Consider the following 23,704-nt stretch of genomic DNA (forward strand, 5'->3'; position numbering starts at 1 on the left):
TCTCTCCAGGTAGAGTTAACAATAGATTTCATGTCTTAGTATAATTTACACCCTGTTGCTTTCCAGGGCGAGTGCACTTACTGGGACTGGCACTGGGGATCACACTTCCCTGAGCCAGTATGGCTCTGATCTTTGTCCACGGAGGAAGAGATTGCTCAGTTTGTAAGTACTGCAGCTTCATATCAAAAAACACAGCCTGGTTCTGACTTTGCCTTCCTCTGAAGTTACTGTGATTTGTCTTCAGTTGCTTGAGAGCAGTAGTAGGTCTCTTAACATGGTCTCATGAATTGCCTAGATAGCTCAAAAGCAAGTATGGGCATTTCTCAGTTCCTAATCTGCCTGGCTCTGCACATGTGGCGTACTTAGCACACCTCCAAGCAGTCAGCTGATACATTCTAACAACAGCTTTGCCCTTTTTTTTGCAGATACCACAGATACTGCACTGGGTAAAGCAAGTGAAAAATTGTAAGACACAAAAAGGAATAAGACACTCCATATCCCACTCTCCCTATTTTTTTCAATGCCGGAAGCTACCACCCACTGAAACTTTAAATCAGGTTGTAACACCTTGGTTCCAGCTGTCTCAAATTGGTCCTGTAAGACTGTACACTTCCAGGCGCATAGGGTGAGGTTTTACGACCAGTAACTCATGTCTTCATACCACCATGCCCAAACTTAGAGCTTGCAGAGTGGTTTTACAGCAGTGCCGCAAAACAGCTGTGTCCTGTGATTTTCATCAGGCCCTGCTTAGCTCACCCTGCGTATGATTAACTAGGGATCATTCAAGGTTAAACATTTGAGAGCAAGAATTATCCATCCTTTGTCTACCATGACACTGAAATGTTTTCTCACTTCTCCCTTTCTAGAGAAAGGCCCTGGTGCCTCAGGTGGTCTCTTAAAGGGAGCCAGAGAGAGACACTCGTGGAATGAAAACGGTGTGAAATGAAACTGATACAGCACCAATAATGAGGGCCATATTTGGAAAGATCTTTTAAGGTTATTTTTGGCTATGATCATTGCTTCTGGACAGCCTGCTGACAGCTGCCGAGTCCTCCCCCTTCCTAGGCTTAGTTCTCTCTGCTAATACTGAAGTAGCTCACTGGGGGTCAGTGGAGGGAAAGGATGTGCATGTTGGATTTCCTGCTCTGATTTTGAAGCAAACTTATCTGTCTTTGCATGCAGGGTACATGCAACACACTTCTTTCACTGAAGCCAGCCACTAAAAGCCTGAAAGCAATTCTTTACCATTTGTTAAGAATTCCTGGTGTTATTTGGTCTCTCACTTCCCACACTCCCTGATACACTCCTCCCTGAAGCCACAGTTTCAAGCCACAGCTGGGGGACAGCTTCCTTGTCCCTAAAATCAGTGGGAGCTTTCCCTGGTCTAGCGTTGCTGCCAGCCAGACTGGAGCAAGAGGAACCCTGGCAGCACTGCTTATCTAGGTGCAGCGAGGGCAGGCAGGCCTGAGGAGTGCAAGAACGGCTTGCTTTCCCCTAGATCTGATTGTTCCTAAGTTTTACCTTCTGCCTTCCCACACAGAGCTTGTTGCAGTGACACTGTTACAATAGGAACACACCTCTTCAAAGGTATTTAAAGCAGGCTGTTTACAAGCAGAGGCTTGTGAAAGCACTGTGTGGGTGCGATGCCAATTTATATTCAGATTCTTTAATGGGAGCCAATTTTTGAGGCCTCCTGGGGCTCCTCTTTACCTTGACTTGGGCAGTCTCCTGGAGGGTCTCTCTGCTGGTAGGGCTATTTACAGCTGAGTGAGGTGGGAAAGCAGGGGTTACAGTAAAAGACTGGAAAACCACTTCAGGAGATAGCTTAATTGAGCTTAACTGCAGGTTTATTTTAGATCTCAGGAACTATGTTCTTGCTGATTTTAGTTCTGGAAGAGGAACAATACTGCCTGGAGTCAGGTGCTAAAAGACATCATACCAAATGTGAAAGTGGTATTTGTTAGGCTCCTTCAGATCAGGGACTTGTAAGACTTTTGTTAGGGACTGTTTTTTAAGAGACTTGCAATGGCATTTACTTGGTTACAGGCTTTCATAAGGGAAAAGAGTAAGAAGCGATCTAAGGGATGGGCAAATCTCCCAATTCACATAGTTGTGCAGGAGTCTCAGTTGCTGATTTCTATGTGCAGGAGTCTCAGTTGCTGATTTCTATGCTGATTCCATGGGAGCTAAACCTCTAATGCCTGTCTCTGTTCATCTGAATGTATTGTGGCGACCCTGGCTGGACGGCAGGTGCCCACCAAAGCTGCTCTATCATTCTTCCTCCTCAGCTGGACAGGAGAGAGAAAACATAACAAAAGGCTTTGTGGGTGGAGGTAAAGACAGGGAGAGAGTATTCACCAATTATTGCCATTGGCAAAACAGACTCAAGTTGGTGAAATTAGTTTATTGCTAATCAAATCAGGGTAGGGTAATGAGAAGTAAAGCCCAATCTTAAATACACCTTCCCCCATCCCTCCCTTCTTCCCAGGCTCAACTTTACTCGCAAATTCTCTACCTCCTGCCTGCAGCAGTAGAGGGGGACAGGGAGTGGGGGCTGTGGTCAGTTTACCACGTTGTCTCTTCTGAATCTTCCTCCTCAGGAGAACTCAACACACTCTTCCCCTGCTCCAGCGTGGGGAGACAACAGGAGACAGTCCTCCACAAACACCTCCAGCATGAGTTCTTCCCACAGGCTGCAGTTCTTCATGAACTGCTCCAGCATGGGTCCCTTCCATGGGGTGCAGTCCTTCAGGAACAGACTGCTCCAACATGGGTCCCCCACGGGGTCACAAGTCCTGCCAGCAAACCTGCTCCAGAGCAGTCTCCTCTCTCCACGGGCCACAGGTCCTGCCAAGACCCAGCTCCGGCACAGGCGTCTGACAAGGTCGCAGCCTCCTTCGTGGAGCCTGGGGTCCTCCATGGTTTGCAGATGGATATCTGCTCCACCATAGACCTCCAAGAGCTGCAGGGCACAGCCTGCCTCCATGGGCCGCAGGGGAATCTCTGCTCCAGTGCCTGGAGCGCCTCCTCACCTCCTTCTGCTCTGACCTTGGTGTTTGCAGGGCTGTTTCTCTCACGTATTCTCACTCCTGTCTTCAGCTGCAGTTGCCCAATTGCACAGCAACTTTTTCCTCTTCTCAGATATGTTACTATATCAGTGACCACCACTGCTGATGTGGTCAGCCTTGGCCAGTGACAGGTTCATCTTGGAGCCAGCTAGCATTGGCTGTGTTGGACATAGGGGAAGCTTCCGGCAGCTTCTCAACAGAAGCCACACCTGTAGCCCCCCCTGCTACCAAAACTTTGCCACACAAACCTAATACAGATATGCTCTTCTGTCTTCTCTTCTTTAAGGAAAGACACCTACATTCTTCTGCTTAGCCATGTTTTCAGTTTTAACCCTTTTCTTAATATCCTCAAAACCAACTAGGGCATTGCTCCACCTCCGTGACACACACCAGCATATTTCCTGTTGTTGAAGCTCAGAAGGGTTGAATGCAATTTTACTTAGGCTGCAAAGTGGCAGGCTGCAGAGAACACAAAGCCTGTGAGACCCAAAGTGAATTATTGGGAACAGTGATGAACTGAACAAGGAGAAATGAGAACAAAAATGAGAACTCCCTAAATGTAGCCCTTCACTTCCTACAAAAAGTGCGGCCAGTCAGCTTTTTTCTTTATTTAGTGGAAAGCTTTATAAAGCGTCACAGTTTTTTAGTCAGAACTTTGTGAGACTTGGACTCAAAACATAGCATTGCTTGCAGTAAACTGTGGTACTTTCATTATTCCTTTTTTTTTTTTTTTCTTGAAAATAGGGTGATAAAAGCCTCCTGGACACAGTGACAGCAAGTTTGCAGAAGTCAAAACACAAGATATAATTACTGGAAGTTGCTCTTCCTGGTCCAGCATGCAGAAAAACATTGCTGTGTCTGTGTAGTTCGTTTGTGTGGCTCAAAATGCAACTGCCCTTGGCTTTTGTAATAGTCAGTTAAACCAAGTGGCAGAGTGGGGCTTCTGCTCGGCAGGGATGCTAGTATTTCCATCTTACTTCCCTCTGAGTGGTTTCAGACAGCAGGCTATGTGTTATATTTCTAATACCATCTGATAATGTATATTAATAGTAATAAAAGGAGCCAGAGATTGCAGTTTTCAATGTATGTTTGCTTCTTCACTGGTCAATGAAGAATCCTGCTTCTCAGTTCAAGAGGAGCCTTGGGTTCTGTCTCCATGTCTCCACATAGCTCAGCAGGACCTCCGTGATGATCTAGGCTTCATTACGACAGATTGTGTATAAACATAGAGTACGCCACAAATCTGAAGTACTTAAATCCTTGCAATACGAAGAAGGTAAATACAGTCTTCAGCTTTGCAAATGAGGGGATCACTATCTCAAAAAGCTGGCTGTAGAAAATAAAACTTGAGATCCAAAAGAATCCAGGCACCTCCGTGCTGGTGGCCAAGACTAGATAAGGAATTATAGAGTATCTGAACCATTGTAGGATCAACAGATTGACAGATATATAAATATGCATTTATACACATTGGTGCTGGTTCTTCTAGTGAATTCTTCCAGGAGCCAGTTGTGGGATAAAAGCATAGCAGTGGCCAGCCACAGCCACACGCTCAGTCTGAGAATATTTTGCCACCTTTGTTTCATGTGGAGCTAGGAAGGAGGTGTGAGGAAATGGGATGCTCCTCCCAGCAGGCCTCTAATATTTTAAAGGAATTGTAAACAACCAAATTAAAGAAAGAGGGACGAAGCACCCTCTTCTCCTGCTGTTAACCCCTTTAGGCTGCTTTAAAAAGAATTTGGTAGTAGTCCTGCTTGGAACTGGTTCATTTTCAAATCAGGAACCATTCCTGGGCTGGGAGCAGTTACACACAGTGTTTCTGTCCTATAAATCCTTGAAACCCATTCCTTTGGTGACAGATGGCCTGGTTTGGGATTAATGTAACCAAATATCTGTGCCACTGCATCAAACAGCTGAAAAAACTGGCATCACACCCCCACCAGAGAAAAATGTCCATACTACCGGACTTTTTTCCTCCTGGAAATTTTGCTGGGGGGAGGGACAGGGGTGAGAAAGATTTAGCCATTTGTCTGGGATTTCTGGGCAGTGAGCAGCCTTCCCAGAGCAGTCCTTTGCAGCAAGCTGCCTTCTCCTTGGAAGTGCAAACAGCTGTCGTACGTGGGACTGGCTGCAGCAGCAAGGGGTGAGTGTGCTTCAGGGCTCTGTATCCCAGGGCACCCAGGATGTGTTATAACAAGAGCTAGGTGCCATCATCACAGTGGTGCATAGTCAGTTTGTGTTGGATGTGCTCTATGGGGTTCATGTGACTGTGTTTCAGGGTTCCCCAGACAGAAATACTGTAGCTTTCTGTGATAGTCAGTCAGCTTCAGTGGGGCACTGGGCAACTCCAAGGCAGAGCCACACAACTAATGGCTGTAACAGTGGCACAAAACTGCCCGCCACAAAGGTTCAGTTCGCTACTCCGTGCTGAAACTGTCATAGAAACATAAAACAAGCAAGGAGACATTGTATCTGGACAGTAAAAAATACACAGTAAATTAATATTTTTAATTGCTGTTACACAGTGAAGAAATGAGAGAAAAATACATTCCAAACAAAGAATTCAAATAGTAAAATCAGCATAAAAATGTGTTAAGAAAAGATCCCAGATCAAGTGGCCATACTGCATGTGGTGACCTTTATAATCACAGTAAAGAAAGTAAGTGCTAGACACTTTCAGACCTGTCAAAATGCTTGACTCCCAGAGGAGAGCAGCTGCTTCAGTCATGTCTTTCAGTGCACTCTGCCTGAAATGCATGGAAGAGGGGCTGAAGCGAAAGGCTCGCACGGGCACAAGATGTGGAGATTAGTGTTCAGAACAGACCAGCCAGTCTGTGGTCTCAGCCATGCAGAACTACTGCTTACCAACGGCATTTGCTCTTTCCTTCCTGGTTTTCTGTAGTTGTTGTTTTGGTTTAGTGGTGGTTGGTGTGGCCTTCTAGTTTTTGGCATTTATTTAACAAAGCATCAGGTTCTGCTGGCCTGACTCTGCCAGCACCATAAGCTTGGAGCAAACCTCCCCAGTTGTATTAGGAGCAAGGCCTCCTGGTCCTACAGGAGCATGCACAAGCAAGGTCTAGGTACATGTTTGTACTGATTCAGCACCATTGCCCAACAGGCTGGCTTTGGCTTCTTGCTTTTTATTTGTCAGGAAAAGTTTTTTCTTTATTTCCTGATGCTCTCTCTCTCTCTTCTGGCTGATCCAAATTGGCCCAGTTGTGCTCCCACTGCTGTCTCAGTGGCTCAGCCCCTGCATCCCTCTTACATGAGGCTGGCCTTGTGCTTCAGCCTCACTGTTGAGCCGTCACACCATTCCAGTAGCTCATCCTACAGCAGCATAGTGTCACCACAGGAACAATACAAGCCACAGAAGTTTTGGCATTCCTGCCAACTGGCCATCTTTTTTCATTTGTAGTCTATCTAGAGTTGTTTAATTTTATTCTTTACAATAAGAGCAAAAATAAAATAACATTAAGAAAACTTTCTCCAAACTAGGAAAATTAAAACCCATCAAACATTAAAGAAATCATAAAAATTTGCATTGTGTTTGCTTCTGAGTTCATATTAAGATTTTACTGCAGCTGCTTCTAAATTATGGTCCATTTCACATGTACACAGCTTGTATTTCTTGGTGTGTAATTCCTTTCCTTCATTTGTGTTTGTACAGCAGCTAATGCTACTAGAACCAAGTAGCTTCTGGCTGTGGTCCAAACCTGAAATCAGTGAACAGTGGTGTTCTTATACTAGTTGAGAGCATGGTGATGGTTTAGAGCTGTATTTCTAGATCAACGTTTGCTCTGGGCCATAGGACTAGTGGTACAAGCACTTCCTTCATGACGGAACCTGCTATTTCTTTGATTCAGGTGAAAAGGAAGTAATTCAAGAAGGATATGATGACTTTATTGATTTCATCAAGGCCTTCCCTCTCCCGATTAAAGCCAGAAAACTTACAATCACAGAAATTAAACATCCCTTTGCAGGTTGTCCCATGAAACCTAGCTGACCTTCTGCAGAATGAAGGTTGAAAAGAATGACTTCTTTTTCTGTCACAGTCTTTTCAACAGCCATAGCAGATTGTGAGAGCGCTGTGTTTTGGCTGGATTAGATTTATTTTAGCTAAGTCAGGGATAAACTAGACTGCAAAATTTGGATGTAAGGCTCATATCTAAGAATTTGGTTGGGGCTTTTAGAAGACCTAAAAACCATCTGCAAAACTGAAATTACAGTTCAGGCTTTTAAGCTAAACCCTCCTCAGAGTTCAGGTGCAGCTGAGCCCATCCTGTTAACCAGTATCAACAAAAATTTTGCATTTTCTTTCCACCTGATGCAAACTGAAAAGGCAGTCACATGTTCCGTGCTTTAAGGAAAGTCCTACAGATCCCTAAAAGCTTTTTTAACACTAAGGTAGGATAATACTTGGGATTTACATAGTACTTTACATCTTCAAAGCACTGTATGAGCATTAATCCTCATAGCATCCTTGTGAGGTAGGTAGGTAAGTGCCAATATCCCCATTTCAGAAATGGGGTGAGGGCCTGGTCCTGTGCTGTTGTAACTTGGCATAGCACTGGCCCTCATACACACATGCCTTTTTACACCAGATGAGGACCTGGCCCTAGAAAATTTAAGTGACTTACCTAAGGCCACAAAAGGAGAAAGCATGGATAAAAGGCAGGAGAAGTACCCAAGAGGACTTCAGTCATGAGAAGTTGGAAGTTCCTTTTCTCTTCCCAGAACACAGTTACGATGCCTCTGCTAAAAAGAGCCCCTGTCTGTATCCAGAAACTAAGCAAAAAGAAAGAGGCACCTACCACTGAGCTTTACAGTTGCTGTTTGCTTTGATCTGCTTCTTCCAGAATTGCTCCCAAAATTGCCATGATAGCAAGCTGAAAACCTACAGTTAGTGTCAAACTACAGGAACAGAAAACTCTGAAGAGTCACTAAAAGTTCTGCAGTTTGTCCTGGGAATTTTATATACTTGTGTAAAAACTATCTCCGTGGATTACAACATGAAACCTTCAGCAATCTACTTAAAAGCCATGTTAGAATAATTTTTAAACAAATCAGTCTTAGAGCTGCCTCAGTACAGAGGAGTATGAAGCCGGGCATCAAGCATGAATACAAGTTTCTTGTTAGAGTAGGAATAAAGCTGTGAGAATCCTCTGGCTTTGTTCTTCTCAACCTGCCATTTCTACACGAACTTCATCCTGCTGACGCCAGTGTGACTGGCACAACCCAGAAGCATTACTAGTATTTAAAAAAGAGTTGCAATGAACATTGCTTCTCTGACTTCACTGGGAGTCCTGTGTGAGGAGGATCTATCTACAGAGATACAAAGCTTAAATAAATGTGCTACATCTTTTATCTGTCCAAATGAGGAGCCAAAGGATCTCAAAGAGGGTAATAACTACAGAAAGGAAAGAGAGCAAAAGTAATTGAACCATGTGTGGAACCTCTAAAGATCATAGACAGGAATTGCAGAGGATGTTTGAATACAGCAGTGTCAGAAGAAAGCCTCTGTATTTAGCAAAGGAGCTGATGCTGCTGGAGCCAGGCACACTACACCACTGGGAGGCTTCATTCCCTCCGTGATGTCCCTGGGCCAAAGACTGGGTGCTTCTCAAAGACTGTACCCCTGAAAAGGAGAAGAGTGGATCAAACCTCACAGTTTTACAGTGCAAAGAGACAACAGGAAGGCCCACAAAGGCAGTACCACAAAAAGTCACGTTGTTGCCACTTCTTGTTTGCTCCCTTTCAAAGTGAGAGTGTCCTCACTGGGGTTACAGGAACAGCTTTAATCCCAAGAAAAGTATTTAATGGACTATCAGCAGCTGCTTAGTGTTTCTCAGGGTTTATGAACCTCAAAAGTTGTATCAAATAAGTATCCACAGCAGGTGGTCTCTTCCCAGCAGGAACGAGCCTCCAGGAAAATGGTCTCATTCAAGTATATGGATTAAAAGGAGGAATGCAGAGTGGGAGAGAGATTTTGAAGACTGAGAGCCTTTGCTAGCAAACCTCAGAGCCAGCCAGGACTCTCCCTGACTTTGTATGCTGAGGGCTCTGCCTCATGTTCCTGGGAAGTCCGAAGCCATTGCAGCACTGGGACGGAGCCAGCATGGCTGGCCAGGATGTATCCCGGCCAGCCCACTCCAGGTGAGAGGACAATGAGAGAACAAGAGCCCACTTGAGCTGCACATGTTTGCTGTCCCAGCTAGAGCTACCTAGAGAACTCTGCTACCAGAAACTGCACCTCTGATGACAAGTGGGGAGGAATGGGCAGGTCTCCTAATAGCACTTAAAAGATGCATTTCTGCAGCTGTCCAGTGGCTGATGGTGGAGCAGAATAACAAAGCCAGCCAAGATCAAAACAGACACAGAAAAGCAACTTGGCCATCTCCAGGAAACTGAAGACTACTCATTTCTAGGGGAGAAGAAAGAATCAAAATTCTGTCTTTTAAACAGAGCTTTCTTTAACATGCAGTCATTCTCCTCAAAGTAAAGAGAAGCTCAGGGTGCAGAGGACCCCCCTGAAGAAGTGCCAGCTAAGGACCAAATGTGCTGGACTGACCCATGTCAAGGAGCTGTAAATCAGACTGATATGTGCGGTTTGCTCCCATGCTGGGAGAACAGTGGGATTCACCCCAAATGCTCAGATTTCTTCTTAGCTGGGTCAGCCTATTGCAGGAATTGATTTGCAAACACTCAGCCTGAGTGGCAGCAGGTGACATCTGCAGAGCTACACTGCTGGGTTCAAGCTGTGGCCAGGAGATAAGCAGTGCTGATGAATGAAGATGTTTTATGGCTCTAAATTCCCTTACTAGTTTACTCTAGGCAGGCCCTGGTGTGCCAGTGAATGAATCCTTACAATATTACACAACAGCATTAAAGCGAAGAGATTACACAGGGCTGTGCTATTTACTATGCTTTCCCTCTCAATAATGCAGCTGACCTTTCTGTCTGACTGAAAAGCAGCAGAAGACTTCACGGGGTCAGGGTGGTTAACCTAGATTTTTGTCATACTGGCTGCATTTGCACTAATGCAGGAGTCAAGGGGAAGTAATGCCTACTGCCCACCCAGTCCCACCATGCAAGGCTGGGGAGGAGCAGGAGATCCACGGGGCAACTTTTGACACCAAGGGAAAAGCTAGCAGGGTTGGTTAGGTTTCCTTAGCTGCCCCCTGACCCTGCTGCACTCTACAAAGAGGAATTCCTGCTCTGCCGACTGTGCCAGGGACTCAGTGCCAGGCTTTAACCTGGAATGGTCTGGGCATGCTAGGTATGGAGTCCGTGGTGATTTTCGGCCCACAAGACTGGTCTGGAGGGCTGCCCCTCCTGCTTCCTCTGCCTGCATGCAAGGGGCTGTTGGGGCACATGGATTCGAGTTGTGCAGTCTGCACTGGTTGTCCCTGTTTGCCTGCAGATCTAAAGAGGTGCAGGAACCCTCAGCAAGCTTCCTTTGCACACCTGAGTGCATTCATGTCTTAAATCACTGGGGGAGCATCTCAGCCCATGAGAGTGGCCCTAGGAAAGGCCAGAAAGAAAATGTACATTCAAGATAGTTTCAACCAGAAAGAGAGTTTGCTATGAAATATCCTAAATAAGAGGAAAAAAATCACAAATGAACTTAGATTAAAAATCAGGGCAACCTCTTCCTCTTATCTTTATATAAGAGCCTGAAATCAGAATTAATCTTGCTTCCTCAGATGGGCGGACAAATCCAAAGCATTTAGACCAGAATTAAACAGCCCTGATGGCACATTCTCACTGCATCCATGTGAGTTTGAGAAGGAAGCGGCAGGCACTTTGAACATACTTCAGTGCTTTTCAGGAAGCCCTGCTGAAAGAGGCTTTCTGAAAACAAGTGGTGCAAAGCTGACTGTTACCACCAGCTGGCAACAGTATACATCCAAAATCGGGCTTTCTCCAGAGGAAATGCTCACGTAAAAATTCAAGAGAGATACTGCAAGCAACGGTATTGTAAAGCTTAATGAGTATATGGAATATTATTTGTTAGGATACTGGGAAAGAAAGGCATAAAAGTCAGATTCCTGTCTGCCATATTAAGGATAATTAGGACATAACATTACTAAGACAAAAGCTCAAAGTTCCTCATGTGCCCATTACATCTCAGCTGACAGGGGTGGCCGCAGACACTATGTAACTGCACACGATTGACAGTGGAGAACACAGTGACCTGGCTACCTAGATGTCCCTGAAATCCCACCGAACTCCTAGTTCTGCCACACATAACAACGCTGACTTGCACCCACAGACCTGCCCTGGAGCAGTGATGAACCACGATCAAAGCACACAGCACTGCATGTCAGCACACCTCTTGGTCTGTGCTGTCTGGCATTTTGCTTTCATTCTGGTTCTGCTGGGGGTGCCCCACTTCCTGCTGTTGACTCCAAAGCTCATTCCTTATCCGGATTTTGGTGTTTTTACCCAAACTCCAGGTTTTCTTTCAGCAGAGGCAATAGCTCCAGTTTGCATACTAAGAAATACACAAAAAGAGACAAACGTTGATTAGATTAATGATTAGTTTTTACCTATGATTTTACCAGAGACCTGTGCCTGTCTGTTTACTAGTGAAAGCAAGTCTTCCAGCACAGTGCATGGCCAAACCTCCTTTCCATCAGCCCTCCTCATCCCAGACATTCAGCATCAGTTTCAAGACTAACAAATAATGCAGTAGTACAGTACTTCCAAGGAGGAAAAGTTGACTGAGTAGCTATTGCAGGGACAGTCTAAGCTTTCTGATGAGGACTCCACACTGAAGTAAGCTGTATTCAGAGAAAGCCATTGGAAAAAAAAATCCCCGAAGGTGATGCTTCAAAGAAGCAAAATCAACATCACCAATGTGCTTAGAGAAATGGAGATCTCTCTCAGGGGTGAATGCAGCTACAGCACCTGAGATATAGCCCACATTGTTCACAGACTATTGGCACTCCACCTAGCTCCTCTTTCTGAAGTCCTCTTCATCTCTGCTCTCTACAGCTGAGAGTGCAATAAGCATTTGGGCTGCATAGTAGGTAGCCATGATGATGAAGCGTGAGTAGGGCACAGGAAAACAGAACTTGTTAAGTGCAATGGTGAGATCCGACACCATGAACAGCATCGCTCCGATGCAGGCCGAGAGCTTGGTCCATGTCCAGAGGTCGTTGCACAGCTGCATGCCGGCGACTGCTCGCCAGCCCATGAAGCCAATCAAGGCAATGTAGACAGCTACCAGGTAGGTGAATGGGCCTGAGAGGTAGGAGTACAGGAAGGCATAACAGGAACTGGAAACAAGGCCCATCAACAAGCCGGCTTTGAGGTCCAAAGGCTTCATGCCAAAGGCTGAAGAGTACAGGATGTGTGTGATGGCAAACATCAGCAAACCTGGAAAGACGCATTGACATAGCAAGTGTGACCTTTTGTCAGTGACTGGCAGTTGGGAGCAGACGAAAACATGTAACTATATTGGGTTTCAAATACATCACAACAAGCACAGGCTTAGATGTCTTTGTAGCATTACAACTCAACATTATCAGTGGGAACCATACTGACCACTTGGGATCATTTTAACATAAAAATCTGTTCATAGGAGATCGGCCTTAGCACAAGCTCGCACCCTAAGAAAAAAGCCCAGCACATACACAACTGCAGCCAAGTACAGCTCTGTTGTGATGCAAATGTTTTTCTTGAGAGGCCAGATGAGCTAGGCTGCTGCAGAAGGAACAAAGCTTGTTTTTCAGGTGGTTCCTCCTCCCCTGCTTTGGACAGAAGGGTGTGAGCAAGGCAGACCAAAGATCAATCCTCTAACTATCCAAGTGTTTTGCTCATAGGCCACATGTGGAACAGGAAGGCTGGAGTCCAAGCAGTGTAGAAACAGAATGTGAAAAAAGATACCAATCCCTCTGAATTCAGATGAAAAGCCTGACAGTATTTAGCCACAAACCCAAAGGTACTCAGAGACTAAATCCGGCTTCTACTCCATCTCTGCCCACAGCTAGGAGAAACCTAAGATGGACAGAAGCAGCTGGCATATGTCAGGGACTGCACCAATGTGATCTGCCAACAATTTTATGGCTATTTGCAAGATTCAGATGAACCTTTGCTGGAATCAATGAGTGAAAATAAAATGCCAAATTCTCTTTGAAGTATTGGTACAGCTGCTGACTACTAGCTGTCGTGCCAATTGTAGATAATGGGCTCCAAACTGAGTCCAGCTCCTCTGGTCCTCTGATTCTCAGACCCACACGTCTGCACACGTGGTGCAGCTGCAGGCTGTCCAACTTTATCCTGGCAGGGTTATTAGAGTAGCTTTAAAGCATGAAATGGAGAAAAGGAATTGGAAGCTGAGTCCTGCATCAGGACACTTGTTTACATTGAAAGCATGATGCTGTGGTGTAACAGGCAGTCACTAAAACCACCTGCTGGCAGACATTTCTTCATCCTAATATTTGAGCAGCTGAGGCAGCTCAAAGAAGGGAAAGTGTCTCCCTCAGCCATGGTGGGATGAGAGGGGAACCTGCAGGAGGGAGGGGACTGGTGGGGATCTGGTCTTTTCTCTAGACTCGAGATGAGTCTAGAGAAAATGGACAGTGAAAAGGGGAATGAAGTGCAAAGGGGGGCAATGAGAAGTTGATGTTCCACAGAGCTATTACACATCATGGGCACAGCACTGAGGAAACCAAGGAGGGATTTAGGGTAAGAACTGTTTGTAGTGTTACAGTACAGGAAAGGTTAGAGCCCTGGCACAGTAAAAAGGTGACTTTGCCAGTAGTGAGGAGCGTTTTTTCCTTAAGTGGCATTATATGAGAGTTCTGGGATGGGGAACTGAAGAATGTGTTGTTCTTCATGCAGGCAGCTGGCAACAAGGAGAAGGAGGAGGACAGGATGTGGCAGCCAAGCAGAAGCCCAGAAAGGTAGGAGGAGTTTTGTGATATGTGGTGAGGCTGGTCACAAACAAGGGAGTCAGTTCCCAGGATTGCTCATACAACACACATAAAACAAGTCAAGAACTGGGGAATCCTGTGACGGTTGCGCACGGAGCGGCGGTGCATTTCTCTTGCATTTCCCAGCCTTTGGCTTGACCCCCTCAACCACATCAGGTAGATAAGCCATACTCCTCTCTGTCCACTTCCTTCCCGTGGGGTTTCCTTCCCTCTCCATGCCCTGGAGTCTCCCCTTAGGCTGGCAGTAAGGCTTTTTTGCTAGTCCCTGTCTCCTTCATCAAATGCATAAATTGTTTCTAAGTGCCTGCTGTCAAAGGAGGTGGATGTTAACACTGTAAAGTATCTTCTACAGATAAGACACTAGTCAGAAAACAGCGTGTTATTAGCGGACTGAAATGGCAAAAATGAAAAAAGCCAAGCCTGCCAAGAGCAGTTTCCCAGGCTCTCACTTCCCTAAAAAATAATGAACAAATGTCCTTTTACAAAATCATTGTCTCAAAAGCCATTCAAATCAGCCCAGTTCCTAAACCCTTTTTTTTCCATCCCAAAAGCTGTAGAAATTGAACAGAAAGCACATTTCTATCCAGTATTTCCTCTTATTCTCCTGAAATTTCAAATTCCCACAGTGTCAAAAGGTTGCATATTGTCAGCTGTCAACAACAGTGGCCTGCTGGGTTTTAAACAGGGGAAAATACCTTTTGCAGGAGAGTTGAAGGATGAAATGGGGTGGTGCACTTTATCTGCTAACAGCTGAAACGCAAGTGTTAACACCTCACTACAGAAGATGGTAACCTGGATTAGCACAGACTGAGGCAGGCAGGACACAGCCAGAATGAAGGCTGACATTTTTAAAATGCTCCAAGATAGCTTTTCTTCTCCGTAAGAAGAAAAATGTGTCTAAACCCCCAAAGCAATACTTCTCAGTCGTAAGGCTAGGGTCGGAAATACAACTTATTTGCAGATTAAAACACATTAACCAGATATGATAACTGATTAACAGATAGTGAATTGCTGTAACTGGTTGACCTTCCTCTAGTGCTAGACTGTAGAGGGAACTCAAGAGATATCCCAGCTACATGGGAATGGAGAAGCTCAGAACAGTCCATGTGTATAAAAATTATCATGGTGAGAATCAGGCCTTGAATGTTTTCCAAGCCACAGCTCAAGGAGCAACTCCAGGTGGCAAAACAGAAGCATAAACCCTTGGGCTGAGGTGACCTGCTCCATGCTGGCTTACCCCTGTTAGGAGGAGGCCCACCAGTGAGAATGCCAACACTCAGCACGGAAGGGATGCACCTCAAGAGAAGGCTAGAGCTCCTCAGCAACATGCCCAAATAAATCCAATCCTCAGGGCCCAATCTAAATCCCACCAAAATCTGTAAAGGTTTTTATATGGACTTTTAATGAGATTGGGATAAGCCCTTGGGAAGCAGAATTAAAACCAGATTCAGAGCATTTGGCCTTTCATAACTGGCATTGCACACACTTCCCTCTCACAAAGAAACAACTGTGGGAATACCAGAATAAAACCAAATACTGACCTCATGAGAGGGGAGAAAATAAGCCTTTGACTTTCAGAGCTGACAACAGCACAAGTCAGGAAACTTCCCTCATCTCATCACATTTTCCAGTGGGACAGTCACAACAGCCAGTTAACGATGGATGTTACATGAGATCCCTGTGCTGGTTGAATTAACTTCAGAAACCCCACCAGTCAGTTTAGTGAAGGACTTAATGCTTCTGATTTCTTGTGACAGTCCAAGGCCAGGGAGAGAGGTGCTGCAGGCAGGTCCAATGTGGCTTTAAATGATTAAATCGTTATGTTCTAGTCTGTAAACTAGTAAAATAAAACAAGCTTGTTTGCTCTGAGACATCTTTCTGTAGAGAAGACAGGCCACTGTGGTAAGATTTGTTCTTGATTCCCCATCATTTACATGTCTTGCAAAACAGACATGTCTTGTACAACAGGCTGCATGATTCATAATGATGAACCTGCAAGTAGGACAAGATTTCTGATGTTTTGGTTTCTAACATCCACTTTCTGACACCTCCCCCAGGCTACAGACTTGTCTATCAAAACATAAAGGTCCTCTTCACCTGCTCTGAACTGGGGATCTTTGCACCGTGTGTTCTATTTCTGATCCTTGTAGCGAAAGACTGACCAATCTCCTTGCAGAGACATAGGAGGTCCCATACAACTTCCCACAGCTTCTTGGGAACTGCCAAGTGCCACGAGCATTTCCTTCTCTTCCCCAGGGGTTCTGCCCATGCCACCTTCCCAGCTCCAGCCAGCTAGTAGGCTGTGAGCACATGCCAGGGAAGCAAACCTGTCCCAATTATCTCTCTAACCTCAAGAAAACCTCAAAAGAAAGACTCATCCATGCTCTGTGACTCCTCTAACCATGATGGATTTTAGTCAAAGGATGCGTGCTTCCCACTGCCCAGGGCTTAAGCTATACATTAATAAACAAAACACATGGCCCAGCAACTCATAACTAGATAAAAAGGGTAACAGCTGGACACTGTGGCATCCCTCTCTGACACCGCACTCACCGTGAATGAAGTAGCCCTGCTCCTGCCAGATGAGAAAGGCATCTCCCACTGCTGAGAATATGAGTCCCGCTAGGATGCGGCTGGCGCTCCGGTGTGACACTAAGAAGTTAATTCCATGAGCCAGAAGGAAAACCCACAGGCAGAAGATGGGCAGGCATTTGATGAGGGCACTGAACCAAGAGGGGCTGGAAGTTGGCAGCCAGAGGACAAAATAGACACAAGTGGCTTTAAAGAAGGGCACCAGCTTGGGACCTTCACTCTTCACCTAAAAGAAACAATAATTAAAAACAGAGAAATTAATGGGAAGATTTCAAAAGCATCAGTGTGATAAACTGCATAGCAGAACTGTCTCTTTCTGAAAGCTGCTCTTGCGTGTATACTGTCAGCCAGCAGCATTTCTACCCTGCAAAAGGCTGGCTGGACTTGACCATGATCCTTAGCCTAGACCATTGTGACCCTCTCTGCTGAAAACACTTCTTGTCTGGCAGGACGGGTTTTGGATGGTGGAGCTGGAGGAAGTTTTAGATACCTTTTCTCATTATTTGTCCTCCTATAAACATTTAGGCCATCAATCAAACTCCTTTGGTGATCCTTGCCACCTATCTTGTGTTTAGACTAATGCCTTCTATACACCTTTCCTGCACCTGCAAAAATACTGTACTCCCCAGGAGTATCTCAGCAGTAAACATGCCAATAAAAGTGCAGGTTTTCCCTCCCATTTTGGCAAATCCTCTTGCTTAGCCAGTTGCAGTATGCCAAGGATACGACTTTAAAACCATTAGCTCTCCTGCCCTGTAGCCTCATTCCTGGAGGTTGCTGTTGGCATCACCACATGACTTCAAATAACACCACATCAGTCTCCCAAGTGAGGATGTCACTTCCTCAGCTGATTAATACCGACATCACGTGTGGCTTTATTCTAGCATTACACTAATAATATACTGCCCATATTGCAGGAAATGTTTTGACTCAGGGCTCTATTGTGTAAATCCAAACAAAAAAGCAGCATGAGCAGTAGGCTACTCATAACAAAGCCACAGCAGAGTCAGGGCACAGAGCTACAGACTCCACAAGCTGAGTCTGCTCCTAAAACACATTTACTTGAGACCACTCTGGACAGTGATTATATACATATTGTGTTCACCTGCCCTCCTGTGATACTTCTATATCAGATTTAGCAGAGGTACAGAGAACTCCACATGAGAAACAAAAGTTATGATTCTATTTTCTCCTTAGTGTAGCTGAGGGCCAAAACAAGGAGCAAAGACTTGCTGCTTCATGTGCCTGCCTGAGCTACGTCTTGGGGTATTTTACAAGGCCTGTTTCCTCCTGCAGCTAAGGCAGTTCAACCTCCAGAGCTCCCCTGCAAGCCAGGGTTCACTCTCAATCTTCTCATTTCTTTGATCAAGCGAGATTCAGTTGCTTAGTATCACAACTTCCCATACTAATGCCCAAGGCACAAAGAAGCCTCACACACTGGAGGAGGACAAGGGGAAAAATAGAGGCATCGGAGCTGGCATCACACTTCAAAGTCCATCAAAATCTGCACAATCATGTGTGACACTCTGGGGTTGCTTATCCCACACAAGGAGCCCATGTGCCAAAAACCTGCAAAAGAAACACTGGTCTTTTTTTTTTTTTACATCACTTGGCCCTGTTTCTGCTTCCTGCATCATGGGACTTTGCCATGACACAAAACCAGTATCCATCTTCCTTTGATGCAGTGTGCCTTGGTACAGACACCTAGAATGGCTGAAGACTGCACAGCAAATATATCCATGCTTATGGTGCTCAGTTAATAAAGCCTAAACTCATTGAAATTCAGGAGGTTTTACAGACACAAGCAAAGAGAAACAGGTGAAGCTGGAAGACAGAGGCAGAGGCAGTGGAGGGCATCTTCACATGCAGTATCTAAAAAAGGAATGTGATCTCTGAAGCAGCAAGACCATAAATAAAGGGCATCCCAAGAAGGCAGTGCATTCAAAATTGTTCTCACATCTGATGGAAATTTCCCTAGCATATCAGCAGTTTCTTAGCAGTAAGGTATTTAATTATACATTATTCATAGGCTATTGCCAACACAATCTTTAAACACTCCATTAAACAACCAGGCTACACAATTCACTCACAAAACTGCATCAGCAACCCGTTAACTTTCTTGTGTTACATGGGGAGCCCATCAAGAGTCCTCTGCTGAGGCTGTCTAAATTAATCACCATTTACCACTTCATGTCTACAGTCCTTAGGAGAATTCTGGCAACAAATAACAAACGAACTTGAAATAAAAGTCATAAAAGCCTACATAGTCTCACAGCACTGAGGGTGCCTGGGAACTGTCATGCATGGATAGTGTCATACAAGGGAAGAATGAAGCCAAGCTTCCCTCTCCTTCAGACCCAGCACCTTGCCTTTCTGAAGTGACATCAGGCTCAGACTATCCAAAGCCAGTGCCTGCCTCCAGCTCTGCCTCTTTCCCTTCTCTTTTTTATTAAAAATGTAGTTGATCGCATTCATCCTTTCACAGTTGTAGGCAATAGATGACTGCGCTTCTGGCAGGGTTTGCTCTTCTCCTGCATCAGTTGTGGGGGATCCCCACCATGCCGTAACAAGCCTGAGATCTTCAGCACAGAACATTGACAACCTTCAGAGCTACAAAGTGCAAAATAATTTGCAGCATCATCAGTGCTCCAGGTCCCTGTAACAGTCTCAGCTAAGGTAGGTAGGTAGTTTTGTACCTCTGAAGACAAAAGTTTATGCTGAAAGGTATAGTTCAAGTTCAGCCTAGTTTGTAACACAGCACAGAGACACTGCTAGAAGCACACAAGAATATATTTCAGTTAATAAACAGAGGAAGTTTTATTTAATACTTCATATTAAAAGCACAACACCTGCTAGGAGTGGTTACCATTACAGTCATAGCTTGTCCTCCCCTGTATGTATGCATGAGACAGGTTTTAATTACACTTGTCATTTTCCCCAGGAACCTTGCCTTACTGAATATAAGACATGCACTTGTGCAGAAACATTATGTTTGCTTGGTAAGCTTAACATTTCTATTTCTTACTATTTGAATGGGCCTTCTCCAAGCCCAGCCAGAATGATTTTAAAATATTGGTTTGTATTATTTCCATCCTAATAATAATTAAGGAATTTTTCAAGCACAAGAGGTCAGATTCCAGTCGCAGTTACTCATTCGTATCCCTGGAATTTAAAGTGTTACAGAGTTCTCATGTAAAAATAATATTGTATATCTAGAAGGACTCCAGGCTTCTCATCATTAACACTTTGCTCCTTTACATTTTTTCCACAAGTACATTTCAAATGAGTTATTTCCACCTTCCCCATTAGCGAACACTGAAGCTTATGAGAGGGCTCTGACCAAACTGAGTGCTCCATGAGGGACACTGTTTGATGAGACAGAGGTACCTGCACAGCTGGGCAGCACATTCTGCTGGGATGGTGTGGCACTGGCAATACTTGGGAGAAGTCTCCCAAGGAAAACTGAGGCAACCAGAGGGTGATGCTGAGGGGTTGCCCTCTGTTTGGATATGTGGCTAAGGCTTAAGAAGTGATGGGTCAAGTTGCCACCTGGAAGACATGTCAAGGTTGGTATTGGGAAATCGTGTACCCACATGAGTGTAGGCTGTGGCTTGAGGAAATGCAAACTCCTAATCCATGACCGGACTTGCCTGTAGCTCAGGAAAGGAACATTATTTCTTGGCTGCATAGATAAATTGCATCAGACCACCTATCTCCTTTGTACCTGTGTCTCAAGAGACAGAATTTGAGATGGGGCTGTGCTGTGGTGCTGGAAAAGGAAGCACTTGATGCACGTGACAGGATCCTTTTTGCTCAGGTGTGTGATTGTCATTCCTTTCAGCGGGGTTTTGCCATTTTGTTACAAATTCTATGGCATTTTTGTTCCCACTTCTCTTCTTCTTCCACTGCTAATTTACTTTGTGCTGAAATGCAGTACAGAAAACATCTTGAATACAATGACAAGAGAGTATTTCCAAGTTTTGAATTTCTAAACTGAGCATAATTTAGAGCATTTTCTTAACTGCTATGACTACTAAGTTACTTAGAGTCTTTAAAAGTTTGTTTAAATTGCTGTAAAGCCACCATCTCTGTATCTGTGGAGTTACAGTGCAAGTATCATTTATTGAATTATCTGTATCCAACCAAGCCCAATGAAGCCCTCCAAGGCTTAGGCAGACTAGGAGGCAGTTATGTCCTGGTTCTCACTGGGAGATTTTGAGCCAGATGATCTCCAGAGGTCCCTTCCAACCTCAGCCATCTTGCGATCTTCAAACAGAACATGGTATTGGCACATGCAGCTCTCTGGAGGCTCAGGGCTTGGATATCCACCTGCCTGTTAGGGATTCAGGTTTACAGTATCCCTTCTTTTGTCTGTTCTCATTCTGCTCCAGTTTGAAATACTGCTCATTTCCTTGTTGCTGTTTCAGTGACAGATGACACTATCACATAAGTATTCCAGCCATGCTGTGGTTTGGTATTGGTGTAAGATGTCTTGAGAGGTTAGGCTAGCCGATGAAGAAACACAGTTACAGAAGTGGGAGACCTGAAGAAGTAACTCTGGATAATAAGGACTGACACAAAGCTCCCAAGTGTGCAAAATACAAGATGTAGCACACAAAGATGACCAAAAGCTTCATACAACGGCTTCTAAGCTATAGCCACAAGTTAGTTATTGGTGCCTCACAGGGGTCTCTACTATGCAGCACTAGGAGATGCTGATGATCCATGTCTGTATAAGCCAATATTCATTACAGGGTATGACCTGGGGAACATCTGTGTTGCTCCTGTTCTGACTGCTGCAGGCACATAACCAAGCCAAAGTGTTTACAGCTACCTCCACAGAGGAATAAGCTGCCTCCATAGAGGAATGGCTACATTTGTAAGACAGTGCCCTGATTTTCTTCAACATTTTGGAGCCACCTGTCTGTATCAACATCACAAGTGGGATGAAGAAAACCCAGCTGTCACAGGGGAGGAGGCATCCTGCTCCTGCGGTATAGAAGAACGTCAGTAGCTTGTTGCTTTGAAACGCTAAAGACAGACAAAGTTCACTGTTCATAAGCCTCACACTTGTCCCAAGAAACAGTGTAGAGTATCAAATAATGCTCTTCTCTTCACAAGTACCCTAAATCAGCCTGCACAGAAAACGAGTATACAGCCTCCTCCAGGCACCAGCTGTGTGCCATCCTGCTGTGGGGATATGTCTGAAGCCCACTGGGCTGAAAATGCTATTTTCCAGGAAAAGTATTTGAACAATAATACCCCAGCTATTTCACTGAACAACACTTGAGCACAGCTGTGTGCACTGGCCAAGAAAAGCTGGGTCACTGTCCTCCACCCATCCCTCCCGGTGGCCTTGGCTGGCTGAGCACCATTTTGTGTATCCATGGCTGAGCTGCTTCTCCTGGCTTTCAGCATCCTTCATCGTGGATCCTGCCTTGGTTCTGCCCTACTGTTACAATAGGTCTTACCCCCACTTGTGTGCCGATAAATACTTGTGTGGCTTTGTTGCCATGTACTGTGCTGCCACTGCAAGCCCATGGCTCATTCTTCTCATTCCCCAGACTACATAGCTCTTTTCAAGGCTGACAATCCTGTGTGCACTTTGAGTCACAGAGGGAGAGCTGCTTCAATCACAGCTAGGACAAAGTATACATATGGGCAACAGGCTCTCATCTATGGAGCAGCAGTGAGCCAACACAATTCCCCATGAGTCTCGGCCTACAGAAAACCCATGTTCGTGCTTAACCAAAATGAGTAGGCAATAAGGAGAAACCTGTGTGTGCACAGATCTTAGCTCGAGGCAGCCAATTGTCCCCTGAATTCAGCGACCCATCAGCTCTTGCCTAACCAAAAAGGAACACAGCAGCGCTGGGCAGATCCTGGCCACAAACTCACATGATCTGACTGCAAAGGCCTATCTTCCTGGGCTTGGAAACCATCTTCCCACCTTTGCTCAGATGGTGCCTTATCAAGCTTTCTGAATGTATACACACTGAAAAAGATATAAAAGAGGGAATTTTTAGGCAGGGGGACAGATGTGTGTGTAATAGGGAAGATTCAGCTGTTTGGTACCTAAATTCACCATTTACATCTTCCCTATCCTGGGTGGACACAGGAGCTGTCACAACCACCAGCACTGGTGTGGGCCCTCAGAGCAAAGGCTCCAGTGGCCATTCTGGCGGCTCAGCTCTGCGTCCCTCCTTGGCAGCACGCAGAGGTGAGAGGAGGAGGTGGATAAGACTTAAAGGGGCCACCCAGTCCGCGCTTTTCACTCCACTGGGTTGCTGAAATATTAGGGCTGGCTGGGACAGCCCCAACTGGTCCAGTCTCTTAAGTGTGGGTGAGTGCAAAGCGCTTCAACTCTGCTCTCCTGCAGGAGCAGATTGCTCCTGGGGGAGAACCGATTGCCTTTTGTCAAGGAAGGCACTGGCCTATGCAAGCCCCGAGTTGTTCCTAAATAAAATTATGATTAAAAGTGCTTGTTTATGGAGGGTGGCGAAGAATTGATTAGTGAAGAACTGAACCAGCCAATTAACTTGCCTGAAATACTGTGTTGGTGCAACATATTTATGCAATTAATAAGAGGGTTTATGTTTGTTTTGAAGGTGCCACGGGCCAGGCATCCAAGGCAGATGGCTCCTGAACAGGCTCCAAATACTGCAGGAAATTCTGGGTGGAGACAAGATTGTAGAGGCTCCATCTCAAATGGACTTGTAAAATAGCTAATAAATCACCCACGAGATATGTGTTTGGAAGAGCGTGTGTTGATAATCCTTTGTCTCCATCATGCTTATGCCATGCAATGAGTTTTGCCAGGTCCTGCAGCACTTCAGTGCAGCTACTGGCATTCACCAGCACAACTCAGGGCCTCCATTTCTCTGACAAGGGTAATGCAGTGAAACTCAGCTTGTGCTTGGCTGTCTAACCAGACCTGTTTGCAAGTGGTCAGAGAATCGCGGTTTTGGTTCACAGGAGAGCCTCCATCATTCAGTACAAGCCAGAAGTAACAGGGCTCGGCCTGAACACTTCCCACCTGCAAAAGGACCAACCTTGAGCTCAGCCACATGTGGCAGAAGCAATGTGTCCAAGGGACCTTTTCCA

The 23,704-nt window shown here is 45.3% G+C and overlaps 1 protein-coding gene and 1 long non-coding RNA gene across 2 annotated transcripts in view; one reads left to right on the forward strand and one right to left on the reverse strand.

The window, feature by feature from the left end:
• Positions 1-54: 54 nt before the first annotated feature.
• LOC136016125 (uncharacterized) lies at positions 55-23,333 on the forward strand. The gene is made up of 3 exons (XR_010613502.1): positions 55-162; positions 13,917-13,978; positions 23,209-23,333. It is a non-coding gene; the product is annotated as an uncharacterized LOC136016125 (long non-coding RNA).
• TMEM86A (transmembrane protein 86A) overlaps positions 5,556-23,704 on the reverse strand; it is a 29,649-nt gene continuing 11,500 nt past the window's right edge. The window contains exons 2-3 of the mRNA XM_065682839.1: positions 16,562-16,826; positions 5,556-12,449 (exon numbers count right to left, since the gene is read on the reverse strand). Of these exons, the coding sequence (XP_065538911.1) occupies positions 12,022-12,449; positions 16,562-16,826 (693 nt within the window). The 3' untranslated portion in view covers positions 5,556-12,021. The remainder of the gene's footprint in view (positions 12,450-16,561; positions 16,827-23,704) is intronic.

The sequence above is a fragment of the Lathamus discolor genome, chromosome 6, assembly GCF_037157495.1.
Source record: "Lathamus discolor isolate bLatDis1 chromosome 6, bLatDis1.hap1, whole genome shotgun sequence".
In the NCBI taxonomy this organism is placed as follows: domain Eukaryota; kingdom Metazoa; phylum Chordata; class Aves; order Psittaciformes; family Psittacidae; genus Lathamus; species Lathamus discolor.